General features: G+C 37.1%; 1 protein-coding gene across 1 annotated transcript; it reads right to left on the bottom strand.

Annotated features, from left to right (window-relative positions):
- Window positions 1-778: 778 nt before the first annotated feature.
- Window positions 779-19,786, bottom strand: LOC114698995 (ankyrin repeat domain-containing protein 26-like). The gene is made up of 8 exons (XM_028877903.2): window positions 19,709-19,786; window positions 15,235-15,284; window positions 14,427-14,544; window positions 13,533-13,741; window positions 10,422-10,635; window positions 7,825-7,937; window positions 5,930-6,050; window positions 779-886 (listed from the first exon to the last, which is right to left on the bottom strand). Exons 2-8 carry the CDS (start codon window positions 15,252-15,254, stop codon window positions 827-829), a joined length of 855 nt encoding a protein of 284 aa, XP_028733736.1. The 5' UTR covers window positions 15,255-15,284; window positions 19,709-19,786; the 3' UTR covers window positions 779-826.
- Window positions 19,787-20,281: the final 495 nt, after the last annotated feature.

Genomic DNA, 20,281 nt, shown 5'->3' with positions numbered 1-20,281 from the left:
ACATCATTTCCTCAACACCAAGGCAGCACAGTGGAAATTGCCAATATAGCTTCCAATATCTTCACACTCAACAATTTTTAAACATTGTTTCTGATCTAGGCTTTCTTTGGCACCTTCCCCCCATATTAGTCTTTCCCTATACCACAGAATGTCTTTGTGAAGAGTATAGAAACTCGAAAGAACAGTTTGTCTCCTGGCTCCCCTAGTTAGTGTACTATCAAAGTTCACAACAAAGAAAATTATCTGCCAACTGCCAGAATATCCCTGGGGAAGGAGGGGTGGTGGTGCTTGTATCCTTGGTTTTAAGCTATACTATCTTAAAGATAGGTCAACATTCAATATTTAGTTTTACGATAATGCTTACAAAGTTTTATGTAACTATCATTGTCTTAATTAGAAAGTCTCAAAAATACACAGGTGAATATATACCTGATTTGACTAAGTATATGAAACTATCATGTGTAATAAAAAGCAGAAAATATAATCTGCAAGAATGATCATTTAAAATTAAGTTTATGTAATAATATTATTTCCCAAAATTATATTGCTCAACTAACTTTCACTTTGTCAAAACATTCCTTATAGGAATTTCACAAATAGTTCTTTGCTAAAAATTAATTTTAGAGACAAATTAACAAACTTATTGGGCTTTCTACATATATGTGTTTTCCTTACTTGTTTAGGTAATATTGAAATGATTTTCTAATGCTTAACTCTTCGTGATAGAGGTACTTATATCGTTCCAGTTCCAATGCACTTAATGCTCTGCTAACTTTCAATTTAGAGAGTGTAGATTTAAGGCTTCTAATTTTGGTTTCCATCACATTTATTGTTGAAGCTGTGTGACTCTCAAGAATTCTGAGTATGGTTTAGTTGTTGTTTGTGCCTGAAACATTAAAAGCAAAACAAAACAATGTCAAAAACAATTGTACTCAGCTAATGCAGGTGTTTGATGACTGTAGTTTTAAGTCAATGAGTCAGAGAAAATACAAATATACAGTAATTAAGTGATACTAGAATCTCAAGTCTTCATCAGTATCAATTGTATTATGCCAGCACAAAATTTGACTTGCACAATTGTTTGCATGTGAGGCACTTGGTCATCAAAACCAGATCTTTCCATTTGTTAGGTACATGCTCTAACACATGAGCCACATCTTCAGCCTTTAAATGTGATATGTTCTGTATCTTTAAAAGAAAGAGCCACAAAAGATCCAAAGTTATTGCTAGGGGGAGCTCATGGACCACAAAGAGACTGACTGGAAATTATAAAGGTAATGAAGCTTAGAGGAAGCTACCTAACAGCTGAATATTAAATTTACTTGATACACAAGTTAAAAATCCATGTAACACAGAAGAGTCAACATTTACTGTGTGCAAATACTGGTTTCTAGTTTTTACACTACCCATGTACAAATTGTTTAAAAAAAAAAATATGGCAGTGTGAATGACTTCTAATGAGATCAAACCCAGATGCCACTGGGAATCCACACTCGTAAAAGGACCATGGATGTAAGAATTCAGAAAATTCTAAGGCAAGGTCACAAATTTTCTGGTGAACCTTAGGGTCCTGGTCTAAAACATTTTCATAGTTGGCCTAAATGGGAATCCAAGATGATGAGTTCATCTCAAAAGGATTTCTGAAAGTTCCTTTTAGAATGGCATGAGTTCCAATAGAATTCCAAGGAGATTCAAAGCTCTTAGAAGAAATATGGTAGCTGTTTGCTCACTTGAGTGAAGGGAGACCAATATAAATTTGCACAAACACATACATACATACAAAATACATATATGTATGTAACAATAGCAGTGAAGAAGATGCTATCAACTTAAAAGGAGATCAGACGGGTTTGAGGTAGGGTTGCTGGGAGGGGAGGGAGGAATGAAAAAGAGGTGTAAAGTGATGGACTTTTATTTCACTGAAGATTGTGTTAAAATAGAGAGAGAAAAAAAAAACAATATTATAGCTAAAGTTTTCTCCAGTCCCACCCAGGCCCACAGCTGCTCAGACTCAAATAAACACACAGAAGCTTATGTTAATTACGAACTGTATGGCCATTAGCTCAGGCTTATTACTGACTAGCTCTTACACTTAAATTAACCCATAATTCTTATCTATGTTTAGCCGCATGGCTTGGTACATTTTCTCAGTTCTGCCTTGTCATCTTACTTCCTTCTGTGTCTGGCTGGTGACTCCTGATTCAGCCTTCCTCTTCCCAGAATTCTCCTTGTCTGCTTATCCTACCTATACTTCCTGCCTGACTACTGGCCAATCACCATTTTATTTATCAACCAATCAGTGCAACACATATCCACAGCATATAGAATGGCATTCCACAGCACGATATTATTGAAAGAGGCAACAGAACCTAGCTAAAAAACAAGATGAAAAAAATAATTCAGTTGCTCAGACACAGTCTGTTTCTTAGGTAAAGGAAGAAATAGAGGGTCTAGTGCATAGCAGAGAGCCGCAAAGAATGATCTCAATATTGAGGGCTAATTTCTCAGCGTGACCTCAGCCTGCACTGTCCCTTCTTATAGCCTTGCACTGTTCTGTTTGGAATGGTAGGGAGGGCAAGTGAGCAGATAGTTGAGCAGGTGAATTGCAAATGGTATCACTTCATGTGAAGTCTCTATATGGAGGGAAACTATACATGAAGGTATTATAATCTAGGAACCATGACACAGGCACTACAACCTCATATTGAATGGTAAGATGGTTTAAAATTTTTATCTTTGTGTTATGTGGGAAAGACAGATGGTGTCCTTGGAGCCAGAAGGAGGTGCTGGATACCCTGGAGCCAGAGTTACAGGTATTTTGAGCTACCCAAAGTGGGTTCTAGGAACTGAACTCAGGTCCTCTGGAGGATGGTTGAGCCAGCTCATTTTGATAAGATCTTAACATCAGGGCTGGAGAGATGGCTCAGCAGTTAATGAGCCTTGTGGCTCTTATTAATTAAAATAATTTTAATTTTCAAGTGGGGAGACTATAAAACAGTATGACTAGAGATCTGGGTGTGTGGGTTTTAATTGTTTGATTTTCATTAGATAAGAAAATAGAATGTAGGCCAAACATCAAAAAGGCGAGAATGAAGTCAGGTGACTGGCAACACTAGGTTAGACAAAACCTCTGTTTCACAGCATTGACCCCTTGAACTCAGGGCTATGTTGTAAGACATCAGGAGAAAGCCTATACTTCCCAGTAGAGCTGCTTGTTCCAGTTAGGCTATCAGCAGCAGCATCTACAGAAGGTACTACACACAGGACAGAGCATTGCTCCAAATGATTCTGCACCCTTCCAAGTTGTAAAGCTGCCCCAACTGAAGCAGGGGGATCAGAAACAATCTTTCATTCCTAGACTCTTCTCAAACAAGATACTGAAAAAAGAAAAAGAAAACTATGTTGTCTATGCCACTAAAGATAAAAATAAAGACAGGAGTTGGAAAGATGGCTCAGGAGTGAAGAGCACTGCCTGTCTCCAAAGTCTGAGTCATTCCTGGTGCCCACATGGACTCTCACAACCATCTCTAGTGCCCAGACACATATGCCGACAAAGCACCTGAATATATAAAATGCACAAATAAACAAGTCTTTTAAAAATCAAAAATAAAAGACAGTTGTTTTGAATAGGAAATAATAACAAAACCTAAGTCACATCTTAAAAGTTACTCTCCTTTAAAGAGGTCACTGTGTGTAAATTAATTAATGATGCAAACACTGTCATGAGAAACAGCAAAAAAAGAAGATATATAAGAAGTTATGCCCAACTTTTCAATTGAAATTTTTTAAGTAACAATTTGCCAGAATATTATCTCTAATTTGTAGTATGAATCTTAAAAGGTCTTATTAATAAAAACAAACTGAGCAGTATTGAAGCTGAAAAAAAAACAAACCAACAGCTAACCTCATCACAATTTCAGCTGATCTCATTTCCTCAAACTGGAAGCCTCTGAGTCCTCATCCGAATGGATCTCAGCTGAACTGCTGCTCAAAAGCCTAAAAACTTAACCAGCTCTAGTTCCTGGTCCTCACACCTTATATACCTTTCTGCTTCCTGCCATCACTTCCTGGGATTAAAGACGTGTGTCACCATGCCTGGCATTTTCCAGTGTGGCTTTGAACTCAGAGATCCAGATGGATTTCTGCCTCTGGAATGCTAGGATTAAAAGCATGTGTACCACCATTTTCTGGCCTCTATATCTAGTGGCTGTTCTGTTCTCTGACCCCAGATAAGTTTATTAGGATGTACAATATATTGGGGAACAATATCACCACACTAATTAGGATGTGGAAAATAATGGGAATCATGACTTAAAGTACTATAGTAGAAAACAAAGAAACAAAAACCGAGAAATACTAGATAACATAACCAAATTCAGACACCTAATCTGCTTTCAGCAATTAATTCTCAGAATGAACTAACTTTGAGTAAGGTGTGATAGATCTAACCTTATATAGATTCTTTTATTACAATTACTATATTTTAATCATTTTTCTTTCAGAAATTGTTTAGACACTGCTGAATTTTTAAATGTTATCTGGCTGAATTTTTTTTTTTGCTTGGAGGGATTGAAATATTTATTCTAGAAATTCTGTAAAAGTTATGCATGTGTGTGTATATATGTGTGTGCACGCACATGCATGTGCATGTGTGTATCTATATAAATGTTTTAAATTAAAGGCAAGTGAAACAGCAGGGAAGTATCATTTTTAGGATGTATGTTCAGCACAGTATAAATGGATAGCTTCAGTGTTATATGCAGGAACAAGACCTTACTGTGAATTCCAAGATCAGTTTGACTTTAATAGGAGAAGCTGGCTTCTGAGGGTAATCTTCCCTTTCCTACCTAGGAAATCATGTAAGCTGTAAACATTGTAATGAGTTAGTCAACCACAGTGTAACAAACTGCAGACCAAATCAGCAGATCCTGTAACAAAGATATGATGGAAAGTGAAGTGAAAAAAAAAAAAGAAGAGAAGTTCTGGATGAGGGAGCAAAGATTTCAATGAAGAAAAGAAAAATAACAGATTGTCCTTATAAATTCAACTGAAAATCATATGTTGAGATCAGCAAAGCACAAACTGGACGGGATGAGATGGTAACCCCATCTGCCTCAACTGCATCCTGGTTGGGAAATAGCCTGGCACTCACAGCTCCTCAAAGGTTTATACAATATTATCACATGACTCAACAATTTTCCCACTAAGTATTCATTCAAGAGAAAGGAAAACATGTGCATGTGTGCATTCATGTCCACAGCAGGATTACTAATATACTGTAAGTGGAAATACCAACTAATGGATCCATAAATAAGATGCATGTTGTATAGATACAAAAGAACATTAGCAATAATAAGAAGCCAAATGCAAACACCAGCTACAACAGGAATGGACCTTGGAAACATCATGTTAAGTTAAAAAAAAAAAAAAAGCTAATATAGAAAGGAGCTATTTATTTGAAATGTCCAGAAGAGACACATCTGTAGAGAAAACATAGCTTGATGTCTCCCCAAGAATGAGCAGTGGAAGGAGGGTTACATGATGGATGAAAAGGATGGAATTTATTTTGAGAATAACCATGATTATAAAATTATGGTTATGACAGAGAGACATAAATATACTGAAAACATTGAATTTTATAATCGAAGTGATTGCATTTCATGGACAGTGATTATGTTTCAATAAATTGTTACAAAAATACTTTTATGGTCATAACTTAGGTTCATATATTGCTTTCCTTTAAACTCTTGTGAAGTATCAAGTTACAGGAGAATCAAAGCATATAGTTTCAATACAAAAAGAAAAACTTTTCCTATGATACCAAGTCTCTCACTCTACCAAAAGTATTCATTTCACTGCTCAAAGTACTGAAAGACTTATATTTTTACCAATTAAATGAATTCCAGTCCCCAGACTTATTAAATCTTACTGAGTATTGCTGCATTGAAACTGGAGTCCTCCTTCCAAATTGGCAGGTTTCAAAATCTCTGTGAGAACCACACTCTCCAATTTCACATTTATGATTTATTATCTTAAAGGGTTTCACAATTCTGCAAAATGTAATGAATCAATGTATGTTAACACTAACTGTTAATAGTAAATACTTATAATACTATGTTTTATCATGAAATAAAAGACATCTATAAATTATTCTCCTCTTACTTATTTGTAGCTGATTTTTCCTCAAATAATTCTAATAATAATCATATGCAAATAATATGAAGGGAATAAGTATATTTTGTTTGGTAATTACATAACAGTTATTCAAATCAGTATGTACATATAAAAAATTAAGTCATTATCATCTGTCACCAGAGGTCAGTTCAAAATGTGAAAAGGAAAAGAAAAATTATACACAAGAATTTATCAAGAAATACACACACACACACACACACACACACACACACACACATGCAATATTTGATTATGATTTTTAAGTCACCATAGTTAGTTAAAAGTGACTGAGGGTGATGAAAACATGTGCTACATCACTGTTTAAAATGAATTTAATCAGGAACATGCTCTTTTAAAAATAGTACCTTATAAAACAATAAAAATTTAATGATCAAACAGATTTTAAATTGTTTGTACACAGGGTAAACTATTTAGTTGACATAAGAAAATAGAAACTTTAAAGACTCCTAATAGTCACATTTATAAATTATACTCTAGGGGTAAATATGATTAAATAAAAATGCATGAAATTCTCAAAGAATAAGTAGTTCAAATGTAAAAAAGAAAATAGAATGATCAGTACACACATACATACACAAATAATATTAGAAAAACAAGCTATTGATTTGGAAAAACATGGGAGTATTGCTACATGGAAGGGGTTTGGAGGGAGGAAAGGGAAGGGGGAAATGATGTAATAATATTTTAATTTCAAAAAAACTTTTTGAACATGAGAAAAATAAAAGTAATGGGATTTACAAATAGTATCATAATACCTCAAGGTGAAAAACAATCATATGTGATTACCAGGAAATAAATTTGTCTAGACCACACCACTGTTTATTAGGAACTTGTGTAACCATGGGTTTTGGAGTGTTAAAGGGATTCTGGGACTAATTCTCACCAGCGACAATGCAGGACTATACAAACATCTGGATCATTCTATACCTAACCAATGCCATGGCTCTATTCAAGGAAACTACTGTTTTTTCTTAAAATATCAATATTCAGATATATGCAAATATTTAATAACATGTGTACTTTGTGCATGTATGGAAGACACCAACAGTAAAGTGTTCGTCTCCCTCATATGTTCCATACATTATAAAAGAAAAGATGCAGAAAGGAAATAAACTCAATCTAGATAATATGACATTGTTAGAAGTGATGGAGTCTATGTATAAAGTTCTTTAATCCTGAAGACAATGAAATACAGAAGGAATTGAGGAGTGAAAAATCATATAAGAATAAACACTTATGGCACATGAAGTAGAATGCAGTTGCCTCTCCATGCCAAAGGTAATGCTCCATTTGTTGTCAAAAGCCTTGAAGAATACACAGAATATTTTTATTATTTTGCTATTCAAAAACATCTGGTTTTGTTGTTGAAATACATACATAATATATAATGTATATATGGATATATTCAGCACTTGGAAGGCTGCAGCAGGGGGAATCACAATTTGAAGCCAGGTTGGCCTAATATTGCAAAACATTGTCTTTAAAAAAAGTTTCTGGATGAGTTTCTTGAGTACATCTTAAAATACTGTTTTTTAAATGTTAACAACTAAGTGTAAAGTGAATTTTTATTCGGACATTACTAAGATTAGAGTTAAATCACCAAAATTATCTGGAAGATTAGCATCTTACCCAGCTAGTTCTTCTACGCAGCTATTTTGCTTTTTCTGCGTCTCCAAACTAAGTTGCACGGATTGTTTTAAGTCACCAAGTCCTTTGCTTAGCTCTCTCATATCATTTTCAGACTATTAAAACACAGAATATAATTTTAAAATTCTAGAGGCTCACTCATCTTTCTTGAATTATTAGTACTCATGAGTTTTGAAGAATGTGGTTAGATGGGGCTTAACAAATGTTATAAACTTGATGGAAAGAACACAAAATTGATTACTTTTCTTCAAAGCTCTCAAATTGATATATATAGGGAAAAGGGGACCAGCCAAAGAAACCCACCCGGGCATGGAAACCAGAGCTAGTAAAAGAAACACATCCTGGATCTCAGACTTGAGCCAATAAAAGAAACATTTTATGTCTGAACACAGAACCCAAGAAACATGCCTTGACCCTGAAACCAGTGCCAAAGAAACACACTTTGTCCCTAGAATCAGAGACAGTGAAAGAAATATGAGCCAAAAGAAAATTAGAGCTAAAAGGCTAAAAAGGACCAGTGAAAGAGCCATCTCTGTTCCTGACCAACGAAACTAACCAATCCCTGAGCAGGAAAACTAACCAATCCCTGAGCAGAAAATCTCCCTGGAGAAACTCTACCCCCTAAGAAGCCCTATATAAACCCTTCAGCCTGTTCAGTTGTGGGCTGTGCTTTCCCACTCTGGCAGAGGCAGCCGCTCTCCTGGACTCCTCCTTTCCACATAATTCCTTTCTCAAAAGAGTCTTGAGTGAAGACCTCCATTTGCCAGCACAGAACAGAAGAACCTTGCTAAGATGTCCCTTAGGGGACTGAGCAGAAAGAAACCTTGCTGAGACGTCCCCTTAGGGAGATTGTTGCATTTCTGCAGGGGTTTCCCCTTTAGCAGAGTGAAGCACAAGAAGCAACATCTTGGGCCTGAGAGAATCAGCAGAGCTCTGCTGGGAAGACCCCTTAAGGAGGGCAGAGTGAAGCTCCGCTGTAAAGGCTTTCTCTAGAAGAGCAGGATTGCTACATCCTGTGGGGAGACCATCCCCCACCATACCCCAGCTTCAGGTATCACCTGGCTTCTGGACAAGTCAGGATACCTCTCCCTCCAGAGCTGAGCTGTCCTGTTATGGCTCCCCCTCCAGATCTGTCCTATTGTGGCTCTAGGTATAGCCTGGCTTCCAGATAAGTCACAATTCCTTTCCCTCCAGAGCTGTAAAACTCGCTTACAATATGTGTGTACATTGTCTATTTTGTTAAGTTGCAAACGCTTACCTGATAAAACTGTAAGATTTTGGTAATAAGTGTTAATGAAAATATTAAAGTTAGGATTTCTTATGAAGTTTACCATGACTGGGGAACACATATCTCACAAGGAAACCACAGGTATGCTTTAACTCCTGTGTTTGGTATAAGAAAAAACATTTCTCCAGTTATCAGGTTTTTCTCTGACCTCAATAAATACTATAGAATCTAAAGTACTCTAAGTATCCTCAACCTGTGGGTCATGACTCCTCTGACAAACCTCTGTCACCAAAAATATTTACATTATGATTCATAACAGTAGCAAAATCACAGTTACGGCATAGCAACAAAGTCTTCTTACAGTTGGGGGTCACTACAACATGAGGCACGGTATTAAAGAGCTATAGCGTTAGGAAGGTTGAGAACCCCTGCTTCCGGTGAAGGCGTTAATAACATAGTTCATAGTTCACCACATTTATAGGCTGGTTTAATTTATGATAAGAGTTCCTTTCAGATGTCCTTCAACTTAGATATCTGCAAATGTCTAAATGTCAGTCACTCGCTTATGATTTAGTAGAGTACAAATGGGAATCTGTAGAAGCCTTAAAGTCCTTGCAGGTGCAGCAGAGACACAATGACACAGAAACCTTGCCTCAGCCTGTCCAAGGGTCTGGAGCTACGTCTCCATGCTAAAATAAAATGTCATGTAACCGAGGCTTTTGACAAAATGTAAAACGCAACTGTTTACTGTTTAGTCATATTTGTGTAATAAAGCTAAATTTGTATCTCTTGAAAATAGGAGTTTGAGGGACACCTTAAAATGGCAAAAATTTTCCCATCCAGATCTACTCCCTTTCTGTCTCTCATTGGAAAAGAACAGGCTTCTAGGAGATAACAAAACATAACAAACAAAATATAGTAAGATGAAATGAAAGCCATCATATCAAATTTAGACAAGACAAAATAACAACAAAAAAAGAGTCATAAGAAAAGGCACATGATTAAGAGACCCACTCATTTACACATTCAGGGGTCCCATGAAAGTGCTAACTGAAAGCCATAGCATATATGCAGAGGACCTGGTGAAGACCCATGCATGAGGGAGGAACTGGGAAGAGTGGAGGGAGAGAAAACGGTATTCACATTACATTGTATGAAAAAAGGATCTGTGTTTAGTAAACAGGAAAAATAAAATTCCCCCAAAAATGCAAACTTTGTTTTCTCTCACCAATAACACATATTATTAGAACCTTAACATTACACATATAATCAAATAAATAACTTAATTGCAAATCAAATTGAAAGCGAGAGATATATCACAAATACAAAGGACAATGATACTCAAACACACCATCCACGGGTAGTGTGCCATACAGGCATGAGTAGATCCTATGGTTGAGGAAGGCACCGCCAAGTTTTCCCCATCTTCATTTCCCAATTGGTGAGTTTTTTCCACACAAGAGCACTTATGAACCAGCCTTGTACTCAGTGTTTTTGATGCAGAAATGTTCTGCTCAAATTTCATGTGAAGTTCTGTATGGGACTCTTCTTGACTGTTGTTAGTCCTATAGATACCAAAGAGACAAACACTGAGTAGTAATCGTTTTCCCCGAAAAATTCCAAAAGGACTTTCAATAAAAATTATTCCATAATAATAAATTTTGTTTTGAAGAGAATCTTAACATTGAAAACTACGTCAAATCGTACCTGCTGAATACAATTACATGTTCAGAATTCTTCCAGAAGAGCACATACACTACGGGCCTAGGAAGATGGCCCAGCAGGTAAAGTGAGTGGATCATTGTCATCGCAGCATAGGACCAGAGTTCAGATCCCCCAGGCTATGAAAGTACCAGGTGGGTGCACCTGCAACCCCAGAGCTTCAGGGGCAGACACAGGGCATTCTTAAAGCAAGCAGCTAGCAGACTAGCCGGATTAGTGAGCTCTCAGTTCGAGTGAGAGACCATCCTCAATATATAAGGAGAGAGACTGAAGAAGACATCCAGCATCAAAGTCTCACCTCCACATGCATGACACTCATATGTACATGTCCAGATGCCCATATAGAAACAAACACACACACACACACACACACACACACACACACACACACACACACACACACAAATGCAGAAAACAGAGTATATATATACTTTTGGGAAAAATTGCACACTAAAAGGAAACTCAAACAATATAAAAGATAGCAACAATGTATGACTACTTAACTTGTAAGCTGGTGCTGAGAGGAATAATATAATTATTGAGATCAGATTAGAAATACTTAAATTCAAAATATAGTTATGTGATATGATGAGTATATTAACATTCATGATTTACTACCAAATGAACTACATGTAAATCTATTAAAATATCACATTATACTTTTCAGACCTATATAATTAATAAAACAAAGCTATAAAAAGCAATGAACATTTGTACTAGTAAGGAGAGTTAGGAAGTTAAAGGAAACAAAATGACATTCTCAAGCATTTGCTTTCAGGATTTGTATATTCAGTGGGTAAAATTAAGCATTGGACATTGTTCTAGTTTGCTTTCTGTGGCTGTGAAAAAACACTGCCCCAAAACAACTTGGAGATGAGTTTGTTTGGCTCCTGGGTTACCGTCAAGAGAGGCCAAGGCAGGAAATCAAGGTAGAAGCTTGGAGCAGAAACCGTGGAGCAATGGAGAAATTCTGCTTACTGGTTAGCTTTCCATGCCTGGCTTAGCCACCTCTTTCATGCAGTCCAGGCCTGCCTGCTCAGAGATGGCACCACCCGCAGTGGGCTGCACTCTCCCATATTAACCACTGGTCAAGTAAACATCCCAGATATGTGCCCACAGGCCAGACCTGACAGAAGTAACTTCTCACATGGGATTTCCTTCTCCAAGATGTGTTGGTATGCTAAGGTTTATGTTAAGTTGACAAAAGCTATGACAGACATTAAGCGATAAGAGAAACAAGGATCTGGCTGAGTTGATGATCAAAACAAAACAAACGGAACTTTGAGTACAGTTGGCCATTTCAAAAGTACCCAGGAATCAGATGGGGGGGGGACCTGCCCCTTCTTGGCTTGTACACATGCTCTCCCACTAACAAAGGAATTATCTTTGTCAACATTGTGATTTGTATTAACCCCTTTTACCATGGTATTCGTCTCTACTCTAATACAAGGCATATAAACATTCAAGAGTACAGTTTTGTCACATAAGACAAAAGAAAACAGCGGAGGAAAGTTAATTCACTAGGTTTCAATAGAATTAGCAGTATTTCCCCCCTGGGGTTTTAATTGTATTCATCCCCAAACAACCAATTTTTTTTAATTACGATTTTTTTTAAAATTAAAACATAATGGTCAGGCATGGTGGCACATGCCTTTAACCCTAGCACTTGGGAGGTGAAGGGAGGCTGATCAAAGACAACCTGGTCTGCATAGTGAGTTCCAGGACAGCCAGAGCTACATAGTGATACCCTGTCTCAAAACACACCCCCAAATTAAGTTAAAATTTTATTACATCACTTCCCCCTTCTGTGATCCCTCCAACCTCTCCCGTGTCTACCCCTCACTCTTTCTCTAACTAATGACTTCTTTTAAATTATTGTTGCACATATATGTACATAAATACATAAAGATAACCCCGTGGGAAGTGCAAGAAGGAAGGCCTGAGTGAGGAAGTCCTGAAAGAACATGTGTTGTTGAGATGGGTACAGCCATGTCAAGGACTCCAATGTCTCAGTCCCGTGTGAGTGGCAAAACCTTACCAGGATGAGACTCAGAGGGTTGGCAAAGCTTTTTGAACTGGAAAGGGTGCCACATGTGTGCAAACACTAGCAACTGCGGCTTCCTCCTCTTCATGGACGCTGCAGCTTGAGCTTGCTTGCCTACTGAGAGTAAACAGCACACCCTCCCACCCCAGGACTGTGCATGATTAACACACTCAAGTTCAGCATCATAGCAGGAATGGGAGCTGGTCCTTCAGAGTGCGTATGCCCCGTCTGGACCCCAGCTCTTCCATACATGTGTCCATGTGCTGTTCTTTCCTCATTCCCTAGCTGCTGCCTGTCAGAGTTCCAGATCCAGGCCAGCAGGATTTAGCACAATCCGCTGACTCCATTGGGGATGTGTCTTCTTTGTATATGTTGATAGGCAATTTTATACCTATATAGCTGCATCTAATAAGAAACTTTTAGGAATACGTGCCTGAAAATCTGGATGCTTGGGTTAACTATATGAGAATTTTAATGAGGAAAAAGCCAAACATAACTAAAAGAGGGAAGGCAATAAAATGTGCCTGGAACAACATTTTATCAGTGAATCCATCTTCTGATGTAACTTCCCAAAAACATATTGGCCAGGTAGCTTTCACATCCCATTAGTGTGAGGATCAAATCTGACTAAAGTTTATGATTTAGCAGTTTATGAATGAGCTGGCTGCATCTTCTGCGACCTTCTCTTTCACTCACCTGTTTAGTTCATGTAGTAGGAAGTTTTTGTTTCTTAGTTCTTCCAGATAGCATCGCCTGTACTTCCCCAGTTCTCTCTGGCTGGACTCGCTCAAAGTTTTAACACTGGAGACTTCTGACCACAGCCTCTTAATCATGTTTTCCATCTCAGTTATTACTGCAGTGTGCTTCTTACAGAGCTTCTTATTTTCCTGAACGGCTGTCTGTGCCTACCGCAGATTGAAATTTATATTTAGAGAAAATCTAATTCAAATCATCCTAGTATATTTGATTCTTTTACTTTTGACATTTCATTCTTCAAGGTCGAAAAAGAATGATTTCTATAACAATTTTTAAATATGTGAAAAATACGTTGCTGTTTTAAATATTTCTTACCAATGTAAGCAGTATTAAATCTGAATTGTAAAAAATACTCATGTATATGGTATTGGTAACTGAACCCAGATTTTGGCACCATGCTAGGAAAAAGACTAACTCCAAGATATGCTATTCACCCTGAACCATTCCTTCCCATGGAATTAGGTAATGAAAAGAGAAATTGGTGGCTTCTTGGAGATGGAGAGTTGCCTTCTCCATAGACGTGAACCTGAGAGGCTAGCCATGCTCCAGTAGATGGTTTTACACCCATGCACATACTGGCAGCAGTGAGCTAAAACACAACACTGAAAATAACCCAAAATGGGCACATACAGTTAGTAGGGAGAGTGCTGAAAGCAGTGAGAAAAGAATTAAAGTGTAGCAATTAGGAGGGAGATTTGATTCAAACAATGTATGTGCAAATTATCAAACAATAAAAGTGTTTGTAATGAGACATTTCATATGAACACATTTCATATGTTCCCTAAAGTATTTCTTTTTATTGCCAGAAAGGGGGTTGACATGACATTGACTTACCAAACTTGAACTCTGGGCCAGGTCTTTCTGTGTGTCCTGCAGATGTCTCTGCAGATGTTCTATTTCTGCCTTTTGTTTCTTCACTGTAGCTAATAATGAGGTATTTTCTAGTTCTAACCTAAAATATATTCAACCATATTTTAAAATACATTTTTTCACATATCACATATTAAATGCCACATTTTTTTATTCTTTAAGTTTCAGTTGTCAGGTAAGTATCACATTTCCTTGTGACATTTTCACAGAGGTTTATTATTACACTTTGTTCTTATCTGCCATCAAAACCATCTCCTGTCCCTTCCCCCTTTTCCTGGAGTCTTCCTCCTCCTCCTCCTCCTCCTTGCTGGTGTTTTCATGCCTCAAATGTCCCAACTAATCCTTGTTGCTCCCCTCCCACTTCCCATTAGAACTCTTTACACCCTTTCACAGCCCCCTTTCTAATCTCTCTCTCTCTCACACACACACACCACAACATGTGATATCATAATACACATGTGAAACAGTGACTTTATAAAAGAAATCTATTAAATGTCAATGATGTACAAATTCTATCATTTTTGAGCCTTTTTAAAAGAATGAACAAGATGTAGATACATGAAAAATTATGTACTTTTTGGTTGGTAATGTTTGGAAAATAATATCCCTCATGCATGCAGAGCCATGCTATCCTATTGAGGCACTTCCTAAATTCTGTGTTGTGAATTTCAAGGAACTTATAGCAATGTTCAGTGTTTTCACAGTAACCACAACTTGGATGAGCCTCATGTTACTCATTTGCTATATAAATATATGCTGATTTAAAGTTTACATTTGTAGGTGATCTTCCATCTTCTGTGCATGTTCTTTTTCTTTATGTAACTAAATAAAAGATAAAAAGAATGTTATTAATACTCTGGTACAAGTTGATCCATCGTCTATTTACGTGCTAAAGCTTTCGTAGGAATTCGGGCGGAACCTTTGGTATGTGCACTCTACATGGCTGCTTCGATGCCACCACTGCAGGTTTAATTTACTTGTTGCAGCAGGATTCTCCCAGCTCATAGGGCAGGATGTAATATTTCCTCACTCTTCATAAGAGTGAGCTGATGCCGCTAAAAGACTGAAATGCATTACATTTCTATTTCAATTTTGTTTTATCAAATATGGAAGCTGACAAAAACGAGAGGCCCTATGGCCTTTGTGATTTTGCTTTACAAAGGCCACACGGTCATTTTCATTTAAAAACTCTCCATAAACATGCATGGCCAAAGCTGTGCCAGCAATGGTAAACATTGACGTAACATTGTGTATGCATGCTGGTGTGTATGTGTGTGTGTGCACAAGCGTGTGCTGTGTGTGTGTGTGTGTGCATGTGTATGTAAGGTCACGGCTGCACTGAAGACAATCTGAAGCATTCTTTGGGATCTGTTTTGGCTTTTTTTTCCCTTCATACCAATATGGAACTCAGCAAACAGGACAGGCTGGCGTGCTGGTGAGCCCTAAAGAGCCATCCATTCCTGCCTGTCCAGCGCTGTGACACAAGCATGCACCCGCATGCCTGTTTTTAATGGGTTCAGGGACTGAACACAAGTCTTTCTGCTTGCCTTGTAAACATTGTGCCCACTGTGCCGACTTTCTAGCCCCTGACATGAGATGTTTTAGTTGTAATCAGATATTTTACTGAAGGGTGTCAGCAAGGCATGGAGGCAGTTTCAACATGGATGCCTGAATGTGAATATGTGATCCTTTTCCCAGCTCCAATTACTACAAGATGTTAGTTCTGAAACAAGTTAAGGTCCTATGTCTCAGTTTTTTTAGATCAGTAAAATGCAAATGATGACAATGTCTATTGTTCTCCAATATTGGGAAGGTTTACTATGCAATGCACATGCTTTTATTCTCATGTGGCATAGTAATATGTATGTATATATGATGTAACATACCTTTGATGTAACACTAATATTATTAGCACATTTTATTTCACAATAAAATTAGGCCTATTAAGAAGGCAGCACACCAGTTAAATAATTCTATCTAAGTAAACTGATCCCTTATTCATACCACTGGTTTGGGGACAAAGGATCCATTTCCAGTTCTTCATGCAACTTCCACCAATTCCACTAGCCAATCGTAAATTATACTTCCCTGAAAAACTTCATGCTTCTGTTAAGTGACGATCATATATGTAAAATGTAAATGGTACCCGCCTACTATGTCATTTATTAACTGGTGTGTAGATGGCATGATCATCAGAGGTAGCTAAAGGCACTGATAGGAAGTATTGCACTTTACATTATAAACAAGTTTCTCTAGACTCTTTCCATGAGAAAATATGTGAATATCTTGTTTATTTACAAGTTTATTACACAGTTATTCTACCATCTTCCCATTTTATCTTTTATCATTTTGTTTAATCTTTTTATATATTTCAATCATATTCTTAGTCCTTCTCCAACTCTTCTCATATCCTATCCAGCTCCAACTATCCCATTCACCCCACTTCATATCTTCATATCTCTCTCTCTCTCTCTCTCTCTCTCTCTCTCTCTCTCCCTCTCTCTGTCTCTCTTATTTTCTCTCTCTCTTTCACTCTTTCCTTCCCTCAAGGAAAAAAACACAATAAAAACAACCAAAAATGAAAATCAAAACAGATGAACAAAAAAAATAAAATCAATGAGACAAAAAAATACCAAAATAAAACAAAAAGTACACACACAGACAAAAAAAATAATTCATAAAGTCCCCTTCTATTGGCCATCTTCACTTGCGCGTGAGGACTGTTTGATATACCCAGTGGCACTCCACTGGAGAAAAGTGATTTTCTTTTTCCAAGCAGGTGTCGACCATAAATAGCTTTTTGATTGTGGTGGGAGTTTGTTCCCACTCCCCCTTCTCATGCTGGGATTTTGTCTGGTTTGAACCTGAGCAGGTCTTGTGCATGCTGTCACAGTCTCTGTGAGTACATATGTGCATAAGCTGTGTTGTGTCTGGAAACATTGTTTTGTGGCTTCTCCATGACTCATTCTTCCTCCTCTTCTGCATAGGTCTCTGAGTGTCAGGGAGAAGTTTGATGAAGACATATCATTTACGGCTGAAAGGTCTCACTCCCTGCTCATCTCCCAGTTGGCACTCTGTTAATTACCATCCACTGCAAGAAGAAGCTTCTCTGATCCTCTGCCTTTTTAGGCACTACACTTCTTTTGCATATACACCCGGCCCATTATGTATTATCTGAAACTGTATTCTGTACATTAGAAACTATGTAATGTTTTCTTCCTGATTTGGCTTATTTCTCTTTGCCTAATGATAACCAGCTTCCCATGTTTTCCTGGAAATGGCAGGTCTTCATTTTTTATACCTGAATAAAATTCCTGTGGATATATTCTACTTTTACTTGTCCATTCCTCTGTTGATGGACATGTACTCTTTGTTTATATCTTGGCAACTGGAAGTAGAACTAAGACAAAGACGGGTGTGTAATTGTTCCTGGCGAGTGCCAACTTAGATGCCTTTGGAGATATGTCCAGCACTGGTATAGCTGAGCACATTTTTCATTTGTACTTCTGTCTTCCAGAACTAATCTGGATTCTTTTCCTCATTTGGTATTAAAATTCTGAGTTCCTTATAAATTCAATATACTACCTCCTTGTTTCTCCTAGTACATAGGTTGACCCTGTACTCTGCCCATTCACACAAATCCTATTGTCAGTTCTTGCTACCATTTTTTGGGCTATTGGAATCCTTTTTATAAAGATCTCTTAAGGGACTTTCACAGTCCAGAGTTTCACATCTGACATTATGGGCATTGGTCTGTTTAGTTGGTCCATTTACAGGGAGAGGTAAATGAAACTATATTCATGCAGGTGTCCACATTTCCCAGAACATTTTATTTGAAAAGACACCTCTTCTCAAAAGCATGGTCATGGAACTTTTGTGTTAAAACAAACAAACAAGCAAACAACCTGAACAGGTTGCTGTAGTAACCGTACGGTTCTGTTTCCTGTTAGATTGTACTTGTCTACATGCTTATTTTTGTGACAGTAGCGTCTTTCTTTTGTTACTATGTCCTTTGTTATAATTCAAAACAAGTTGTATTTATTTTCCAGCATTGCTGTTAATGCTTAGAATAACTTTGGGTGTTTTGTGTTTCCATAAGAATTTGGGGTAAACAAAGCAGATAAATGGACAGCACTCAAAAAAAAAAAAAATCATCCTGAGTGAAATATCCCAGACCTAGAGGACAAATTTGATCAGAGCTTTGCTCAACCTCATCAGAGAATTGCCAAAGATGGGAACAAATACAGAGACCCACAGTTAGACATTAATGCAGAGAGTGACAGTCCTTGAAACACACAGCCATGAATGTGATGTCTCCATCAAATCCCTCTGCTCAAGGCTCAGGAAATCCCATGGAAAAGCCAGAGGGGATAGAGGGAACCAAAAAAATGAGGCCCTTTAAATCAACCCTATCAAATCTCATACAAACTCACATAAACTGAGGCAGTAGACACAGGGCCTGCACGGGTCTGCCCAGGTCCACTGAGTATTTCTTATGGCTTCCAGTGTCTTCATGAGATTTCTGAGTGTGTGAACAAGTTGGTCTCTGACTCTTGCACATTCTTTTCTGCTCTTTCCTTATGTTTGCTTGTCTTTTCCAACTCTAATGTGATAGTCTGTGGCTTGTCTTATTATATTTTATTTTGTTATATTTTATTAATGTCCCTTAGAATCCTTATTTTTCTAATGAGAGACAGAATGGGAATGTATCTGGATGAGAGGGATAGTGGGGAAGATCTGGGAGAAGTAAAAGAGAGGAGAAAATACAATCGAGTTAAATTATATGAAAAAAGAATCTTATTTTCAATAAAAGTAAAAGTAAAATATAGTGAAATTATACTGTTGATAAATCTCAACTGGTTTCCATTCCTTCATTCTGAGATCATACACCAAATACTTATCAGATGACAACACTTTTAAAAAGTAATTTCACACTAAATATCATTAATTTATAATGAAATAAAATTTGGGTTGAACCCTAAAAAAAAACAATCATACATCAAATAGCAATGATTTGGTCAAAAACAGTCTACACATACAATGATCCCATCATAAGCTTACATAGCACACTAATGAGGTAGATTTGTATGTATATGCTAATGAAGTTTGCACAGTGATGATGCTGGCGAAGGAAACATTTTTTACATCATGTATCTGTTATGAGGTGAAACATAATTAAATCAGAGGAATGTGTAAATAGTAGTGATCTGGAGTTGAAATGCTATTTTTGTTCAAGATTAAATTACCTGCTTCACGCCCGCGTCTCTTGTTTTCTGACATACTTTAAGTTCCTGTGTCTCTGTGACTTGTCTCTGGTAGTGTCTCCTCGTCTCTCAATCATCTCTTTTTTGACTCTCAGTTCCTCTACAGTCTCATAAGCACAAATTATGTTTCTTTTCTTCTCCACTTGCTCTTTTATGATTGACCTGTAGTTAAATAAGCTAATCTTAGAACTACTCTTCTCAGAAAACAAAATGTTCATTTTATGAATTGGCCCCTCATAAGTTGCTTATAACATTTCTAAAAGTTCATATTCCCAGTTTTCATTTTTATTCTATGTTCTAAATTTTATAATTAAGCTAGACAATCTAATATCCATGAGCATGACCTTCATCTATTTTTTTATCACAATTTCTACTTACTTTGTTGTTTATTATGTATTTTATGAACAACTTAAGAATCAGTTAATTTAAATAACAACTAATGGTAACCATAATAATAAAGATCAGTGCTTTTTAAGTAAAAGCACTTAAATGACTGTTTTTCTTCTTAATTGATAGACTTGAATTAATAAATTTAACCACTATATGAGTATGGCT

This window comes from Peromyscus leucopus, chromosome 4 (genome assembly GCF_004664715.2).
Source record: "Peromyscus leucopus breed LL Stock chromosome 4, UCI_PerLeu_2.1, whole genome shotgun sequence".
In the NCBI taxonomy this organism is placed as follows: Eukaryota; Metazoa; Chordata; class Mammalia; order Rodentia; family Cricetidae; genus Peromyscus; species Peromyscus leucopus.
Note: the sequence above shows the minus strand (reverse complement) of the source record. Positions and strands in the feature narration are given on the sequence as shown.

Excerpts from the sequence above, each read along its gene's own strand:
- LOC114698995 (XM_028877903.2), bottom strand. The coding sequence starts at position 15,254 with ATGGAAGATCACCTACAAAT. Across the intron at positions 13,742-14,426 it reads TGGCCCAGAGTTCAAGTTTG|GCACAGACAGCCGTTCAGGA; the intron begins GTAAGTCAATGT and ends AATCTGCGGTAG. Across the intron at positions 6,051-7,824 it reads TGCGTAGAAGAACTAGCTGG|AATTGTGAAACCCTTTAAGA; the intron begins GTAAGATGCTAA and ends TACATTTTGCAG.